The sequence below is a fragment of the Arvicanthis niloticus genome, chromosome 26, assembly GCF_011762505.2.
Source record: "Arvicanthis niloticus isolate mArvNil1 chromosome 26, mArvNil1.pat.X, whole genome shotgun sequence".
Classification (NCBI taxonomy): Eukaryota; Metazoa; Chordata; class Mammalia; order Rodentia; family Muridae; genus Arvicanthis; species Arvicanthis niloticus.
Window position 1 is genome coordinate 6243288 of NC_133434.1, and position 8275 is coordinate 6251562.

General features: G+C 41.9%; 1 protein-coding gene across 2 annotated transcripts in view; it reads right to left on the reverse strand.

The window, feature by feature from the left end:
- The window catches only part of Ccdc15 (coiled-coil domain containing 15), a 73561-nt gene extending 66241 nt beyond the window's left edge, over positions 1-7320 (reverse strand). Inside the window, exons 1-4 of one of the 2 annotated variants that reach the window (XM_076924658.1) lie at positions 7140-7320; positions 6748-6933; positions 1691-1840; positions 300-491 (exon numbers count right to left, since the gene is read on the reverse strand). In XM_076924658.1, coding sequence (XP_076780773.1) covers positions 300-491; positions 1691-1840; positions 6748-6933; positions 7140-7256 — 645 coding nt within the window. In that variant the 5' untranslated portion in view covers positions 7257-7320. The remainder of the gene's footprint in view (positions 1-299; positions 492-1690; positions 1841-6747; positions 6934-7139) is intronic. The other variant, XM_076924656.1, reaches the window with a different exon arrangement.
- Positions 7321-8275: the final 955 nt, after the last annotated feature.

Sequence of the window (8275 nt, forward strand, 5' to 3'; positions counted from 1 at the left end):
GCCTTTAATGTTTTAAGTATTAGTTACATTAAAAAGGTCACTAAAATTTTTTCCAAGTATTCTGGATATGTAAAAATTTACTATATTATTACCTAACATATAGTACAGATAAATTTATTGTTGTAATTAGTTTAAAATACAAAAGTAAGAGAAGCAAATAATAATAATAATAAATAAAAACACTAACTGTATTGGATCCCTTGGCATCAACATAATTTCAATTCAATTGGTAAATTATCTATGCATGAGAGGACTGAAGGGAAACATCGAAACAGAAGATAAAATGTACCTGTACTTACAGCTTGAGCTTGTTTTTGAAACAACTGATTCTGATTCTCTCCATCTTCTGTTGCATCACCAAGCACCTGGGAAGAGGGTAACCTAAAACTTCCAACAGCAGCATTCAAACTGCTAGGGAAAACACTTGTCCTTTTAGAAGCTAAATGTGCCGAATCTGAGTACCGCATGGCTATAGAGTCTTCCTTTTCTGCCTACACAAAGGAAAAAGGAGAGATAATGAGACTCTGCTCCACTCTAACATAGATAATCCCTTCTAGCAGCCATAAGATTTTCAACTGGGACAAGAAAGGAGAGGGAGGAGCCTTGGCTGATGGAGGAACTAACGTGACAATAATTTAAGTAGCCTATCTTACCTAGTTCCTATCCAATCCTATAAGCTTAAGTATCATTTTATAGTGTGATAGCTAATTGTGGCTGTCACCTTGACTACTTCTGGAACCAACTAAAAGCTAAGCACACCTGTGAAGGATTGCTTTGACTGGATGATTTGAGGTATGAGGACCCACCCTAAATCTATGCCAACTTTGGGTGGCAGCCTACATAAAAAAATATGGAAGAAGAAAGCTTGCGGTTTCTCGCCTGCTTGCTCTCTCTCACTGGCAGCTCATCCATCCTGCTGCTGACGCACTGGTATTAGAAGCTACTTCTTTGGGATTCTAGCACAGAGTAAAGAGTAGCAGCTCTAGCTCTCTAAGGATCCTCTGGGACTCCAGCACCAGATTGGCACTCCAAAAACATCCAGTCCCATGGATCGATGACTACAGGATTCCTGGCCTCACCATCAGAGACAGACATTGGATCATAGCCTGTAAGTCATTCTAATAAATTCTCCATCTGTTCTGTTTGTTTGTAGAACCTTAATACACATTATATATATATGACATCTATAGAGATACATAAATCATACCTATGTATATATTGATGATTTTTTTTTTTTTGGACACAGGGTCCTCATTCTATAGTCCAGGTCTGGAACTCATGGCCATCCTCCTGCCTCAGCCTGTCAAGTACTGAGATTATAGGTATGAGCCACCATACTCAGCATTTGTCTACTTTATAAATAAGGAAACTATTATTAAACGATTATTAGAAAAGTTAAGTAATTAGCCCAAGGTCACAAAGCTAGGTAATAAAGATAGAATTCAAACTTAAATCTATACCCCAAATCCTAGCTTTTTTTTTTTTTTTTTACACATATTTAGTAAAAGGGCTAAAAAGCAAGTTGGAACAGAACAGGAATAAAAACAGTTTCCCTACATGAAAATTGGCTGTGCTCAGTAGAAACTTGGATTTTAACAACCAGAATCAGAGAGAGGCGTGATCCGGCTATGGCCTCACAGTGCGTCTATTCACAGTGCGTCTATTCACGCCACCTCACTTCAGAACTTACTGCTCTGTAAGACTTGTGAAGTTGCTGCTTTTTCCTCAGCTTAACCTGCTGATTGACCCGGTGTCTGACTTGCCTCTGAAAGTGTCTCAGAGACTCTTGTTTTCTTCGTTGCTGTTCCTTTATTTCCTCTTCAATTACATATGCTGAAGTCTTTAAAGAAGGAAACAGAAAGTGGACTTAAACGGCATCGATTTGCCCCATGAGGAACGCCATGACTGCAGAGAAGTTAGCATGTTAACTGTGAAGAAGGAAAACTCAATTCTACAATCGGCTCTCTCCAGAACAGCAAGGGAATAACCACTGATCTAAGTATAGTTAGGGAGTCCCAAGAGCTCAAAGCAAACCAGAAGCTTTAAAGAAAATGGAATTTGTGAATATGTTTAACAAATGTTAATGTTTTAAATGTTAACTAAAACTAAAGATGTCTTCATTAATTCTTTTTGTTTTGTTTTGTTTTGTTTTTCGAGACAGGGTTTCTCTGTGTAGCCCTGGCTGTCCTGGAACTCACTCTGTAGACCAGGCTGGCCTCGAACTCAGAAATCTGCCTGCCTCTGCCTCCCAAGTGCTGGGATTAAAGGCGTGCGCCACCACCGCCTGGCCGTCTTCATTAATTCTTAAAGAACTGACTTTGACCCATTTGTGTTATGCTTCCTAATATAAGTAAACAGACTCACCATTCACCAGACATGTTCCCTATGTCCAATGTCTTCATACTTAGAATTAGCCACCCTTCGTGGGTGGAAGGGGGCATGTCACTGTTATAGCCCTAACTAGCCTACAGCCCACTACATAGTTGCAGCTGACCTCAAACTCCTTTCTCTGTCTCCCAAGTGCCTTTGACTCATTTTTAACTTAGCTTTCCTTTCACCCACCTAGCAAAGGCCTCCTTAGTCTTCAAGACTATCCCTCATCCCAGCACTTTCCCCTGAGCCCTTATGCCATAGCACATTTCATTTTGATTAAAATGTAGCACTTATTAACTCTCCTCCTAGATTATGAATTCTGAGAGTAGGAAATGCTTAACACTCCTTTCTGTGGATAATCTATATATGATGGAAATAATGCTTAAATTATATAGACATTATTCTTCAAGAATGATATAACTTAACCTAAATAAATCAAGTCTCTTGGTACTGATGCTGTTGTGTAGTTTTTTCCCACACTGAATTGTATCTGTCTTTGTATAAACAACAGAATGAGGCAGAAGCATTGGGTCTACGACTTCCCCAACAAGGCCATTAAGCAACTTCTACTGGAGCTCTGGAATGCCCACCACGAGGAAAACCAGTATCACAAAAGAATTCTGACTACTCTGAGACTCCCATGTTGGAGGGAAGCACAGCTAGCCAAATTAGCCTTATTGGACATGACAGCCTACAAAGACTAAGAACTTTAACATCCAGACCCATTAAGATGTCTCAAATATCCAGTTACTCCAAATATCAAATAAGCCACTCAGCTGAGGCCCAGGACACTGAAGCAGGTAAGACATGACACATTATCCTGTGTAAACTCCTGACACACAGTATTTCCTGCTTTATGCAACTATGTCCTGATATGATTCATTATATAACAAAAGATAAGGGGAGGGGAGATTAACATGCAAGAGAAATCATATATAAGACCACAGTGACTTTTTATAATAATTTAACTTACCAAATTAATTTAATTTACCAGTAGTTACCAAAGAGAAATGAATTTCTGAAGCTATGAGGCTTTTACAAACCTAGAAATGTGAAGTTCTTCTTTAGGATAGGAATGTCCTTGGAGTAGACAAGCTTTAGAAGTGACTACTCACTGTATCTCTGAGTTGACAGTGCTGGGGCTGTAGTAAGAATGATTTCCCAAGTTTTAGTGACAAAGAGTTCTACCAGATGCTTGACTGAAACTGATTGTGGAATTATTTAAAAAGAGAAAAGGAGAAAATTTGTATGTGTTTCAAGACTTTAATGCTTAAACTATTTTTAACAAGAAGGGTGTCATGGGAAAAGATTTTGAGCAGTACAATACAATACTACTGAGGCTATAACGGTGTCTTAGTCATTGAAAAGATGTCTTGGGCAGTGAGGTAGCTCCGCAGGTAAAGGCTCTGAGAGCCGAGTGCCATCACCAAGCTCCACATCATGGTGGGAGGAGAAAGCCAATTTCAACAAGCCTTCAGAGCTTCGCACTACACACACAAATAGATGGAATTAAAAGTTTGCCAAACTATACGGTCTTCAGTAATAACAGAACTTTGTACCAATTCTTATTGACTGATTCCCACTTCACGCATCCGTTTCAAGGTGTTCCTCTCCTCCGTTCCCCATTATTAAAGAAATTCTGATGTTATGCCTCATGTCTAAATTGTTTTAATTTATTCTAATTTGTTCCTCCCAATCTAATCTCTCCCTAACTCTTAACACTTTGTAGCAATTAATCTAATCAAACCAGCTTGATTATGGGACTTATCTATAAATATTAAATAGTGAATAAAGTTCACAAGTTTCTATAGTTTTCCACTCCCCTTATCTTCAACTCCGTCAGCCTCCATCCTTGCAGTAAACCTACCCCTCCAACCAACCTAACCCACCTAATAGCCACTTCCTTATTTCCTACTGTCTTCAGTCCCCTTAATAGGAAAATCATCTCATATCTACTGATCCAGATTCTTTTAAACTTTCCCAGCCAGCCCAGTCTTATCTTTCTTCTTTAAGACAGATACTCTTAGCACTTATGCAGTCCCACTTTTAAGTTCCTTCCTGAAAAGTAGCAAAGTAGGCATAAATCAGTGAATGTGGAACTATATATACTATGAACATAAATAAAATTAACTTACTATATTGCATTGTGTTATTAACATGTATAACTGGGGTTGCATTGATGTTTTGGGGTTTTTTATTTTGTTTGAGACAGATCTTACTATGTCTGACTTGGAATGCCCTACACAGACCAAGCTGGCCTCAAATTCAGAAATCCACCTGTGCTAGAATGTGCCCCCCAGTGCTAGAATGAAAGGCATGCACCACCACATCTAGCCATTTATAATCTTTTAATATTAACTTTGATCTTTTATGTGTGTGGGGGTGTTTTGCTTGTGTGTTTGTCTATATACTATGTCTGTAGAAGCTCTAGATTCTCCAGAATTGGGAATTTAAAAAGTTTTTAGCTGCCATATGGGTGCTGAGAATTATGGAAGAGCAACCAATTCTCCTAACTGTTGAACCATCCATCTCTCTAACCCAACATTTTTTAAAATTTAGTGTGCATGCGTGTGTGTGTGTGTGTTGTGTGTATGTGTGCATGTATACATGTATGTACAAATGGGTGCATCCAATGGTATGATCGCATGTGTAGAGATCAGAGGACTTTTCACGAGTTGGCTCTCTCCTTCCACCTGGTTTTAAGGCACAGTTATAGTGACATTTTGGGGTTTTGGTTTCTTTAAAAAACACACAAATACTATGAGAATGGGTTTTCATTCTGATCCTAGGTGTGGAGATACAGAGCTACTTCAGACTGTCCACAGCAGGTGACTGTGATTTGCCTCATGCTCTAACAGGGACATGATTTTGTCAGCTGCAGATAGTTTCGACAGTTGTGTGACATTTGGAATTCTGGGGACTTTTCAGAGGGTATACAAATGCTAGGGCCCTGAGACGTGTGCTTGGGTTGTTGGTTAGTTGGTTGTTGTTGAGGGTTTGTTAGGTAGTTGTGCTCAAAGAAGAGACAAGAAGAAATTAGATATCCTATGACAGAGATCAAACTTGCCCCAAGGAACTTGATGCCTCTAATCGGCAGGAAGTAGTTAGCAATGATGCTGTCCTCTTTCTAACCCTTGACTTTACTCAGGGTCTCGCTCTTTCTTTCCTTTCCTCCCTTTTTTTTTTCTTCTTTCTGTTATCTAGTGTCAGGGGATGACTGAAAGGTTAAAAGAGAAGGGGTGGAGAAGGGTGAAAAAAAGAAGGACCTGCCAAGTAGCAGAGACCAGCTACACAGGGTCTCTCTTACCTCTGCTGTGTCACTCCAGGCCACAAGCTCCTGGCAGGTTCTCCTGTCTGCCTGCCTCCCACCTCAATACAGAGCTGTGGGGATTACACTGCTCCATGCAGCTTGCACCTGGACTCCAGGACCTCAGTTCATTGGGCTTGAACACAAGTATGTCTACCTGGAAGCTACCTCCCAGATCCTTACGTACTATTTAAATGTCTTGTTTCTCCTCTAAGATCACCCACGCTTAGTACCTTGCATATTCTAAGAACACTGCATATTCCCTACATTCCATAGATACTATGCATTGCTATGTCTATTAGGCAGTATTATTTAATTTAAAAACAAGGGGTGTGGAACGTGGCTTTGCTCCCTATGCACAATAAAATCTGAGCAATGAGCTAAGGGATGGTTTGTTGAGACACTAAACAAAGCCAAACAAAAACCCTGTAAAACCACTCTCATTTGTTAGCAAGAGAGTCAAATATTTACATGTATAAACTTTTGCAAGAGCGTCTCTTCATCTGAAATGCTTCTACACTATCTGCATTTACTGCGTTTCCATTCTTTCAAGCCAGCAAAGACCATATTTCCTCATTCACTCAACAACTACATCCCGAAGGACCTACTTTACCCCAAAACCAGAAGAAACAAGAAGTCCCTTGTCCTCGTGGAATTTACAACTTCCACAGAGTTTCTGTCAGGATTAACCTCTTTTGTTTTCTTATTTCATTTTGCCTGGATCTTCATTTAAAAACTTATACACTCGGAGCAACTAATTAGCATTCGAAGAGTGACCAACTGCCATCCTTATGTTACAGAGTGTCAGGGAGAGGTACTCGGTACCTATGCTTTTCACAGCAATCAATCAAGTTTGTGAAGTAGACTCGTCTTACCGGTATATAGTAGGAACTAAGTAACATTTGATTATGTCAACCAAAGATGAAGCAAGTTTTGGAAAATACATCATTACTGTGTAATTCTGACGCAAGGATATAATCTGTAACAGGATGGAAATAGCATCTTCCAGCTGTTTAAACACCAAAAATTAGAGAGTGATCACAGCATCTGGGTCAACTGACACTCACATGTGCTGGAATTCCCGACCAATTTGGTGAAGCAGGTTCCACCCAAGCCCCGACTGGTACTATGGCCTGGTTCCTCTCAGCCAGCACTGCCAAAACGTCCTTGCTCTTCGTGGGGTTTAAAGCCAGGGGCAATTTTGTGGGATTCCGAGGCTTCTTGAGGGGCGCCATACCTCCTGGCATTGACTTCTGGTTAGGAGAAAAGAGAAAGAGGGGCAAGAAATAAAGACGAGGCGGGGGGGGGGGGGGGGTAAAGGTTTAAAGACTACTCTCTGGAAGGAACGGAGACAAGAGGACGGAGAAACGAGGATTCACTTGGGAGATGAAAAACTGCCCAGAGGTGAGCATAGGCGAGCGCTGGGGACAAGACTGTGGAAACGCGCCGACCCACCCACCGCAGCGGGGGTGAAGGGGCGTCTGAGACCCGGGCAGATGGACAGGGGACCTGTGAAGCCTGGAGCCCGCCGCGATCCGGACCGTCTCACACTCAAACTCCGCGGGCTGCTACGCATAGGACAAACAGCAAACTGTCACACCGCGGCCAGACGCCTGCCCTGCCCCTTCCGTATTCGTCACGCGTCCTGGGCTGGGAAGGCGGGGATCCGAGCGCCGGGGTTACGTCACTTCCGCTTCCTGTCCTTCGGTTAGGCGGTCTAGAGCCCGTAAGTGAAGGAAAGCCTCTGCGAGCTTAGGCTCGGCTGTACTGTGGACCCTGGTGCTGTAGTCGTGTCAAATCTCATAGAGAGATGTCTGGCAGGGTGAGCAGGCGAGCAAGCGTTCACCGTTGAGGAAATCTCAGGAAAAGGCACAGCAGTTCTTTTGGGGGCCGCATATCAGATATCCTGCAACGAGACGTTTTGCATTACAGTTCAGATAGCAGGAGCAAAATTACAGTTCTGAAGTCGCAACCACATTTTTTGGATGGGGGTCACCACAACATAAGGAACTGTGTTAAAGAGTCGCAGCCTTAGGAAGGCTGAGAACCGCTGTGCTAGAACATGTTGCCAGTGGGTCCTCGAGGGACGGACCAAGCCAACAATCAACCAGACTGCGCTTTTATGCAACGCCTACTACGGTTTACAACGCTATTCCGTGATTACCCTTGACATGTTCTTGTGTGTGACCATCACATATGCTCATTCATTGAAGGTGTATGTGTGTGCTGGGGGTTGAACCTAGGGCCTCTGGCATGCTAGACAAGGGTAGCAGTGGAAACCCTAGCCCCTTAATATATTTGCTTTTAAGTCAGGGTCTCACTAAAGTGCCCACGCTGGACTTGAACTCACTGTGTAGCCCAGGCCTCGAACTTGCAATCCTCCTTCCTTAGCCTTCCCAATGGCTGATGTTACAGGCTTGTGTCACCAGGCTTCACTTCAACATGTATTATTGCAAGCATTTTATATATCAGTATGTTTTCAGGGTACTCCAGTTACTACCAGTGAACAAAGACCCCTTGCTTGGGGAATTTACAATATATTGACATTAATAGGACATTTCCAGAGAAAACATTCCCCAAGGCAATTGAAGTTGT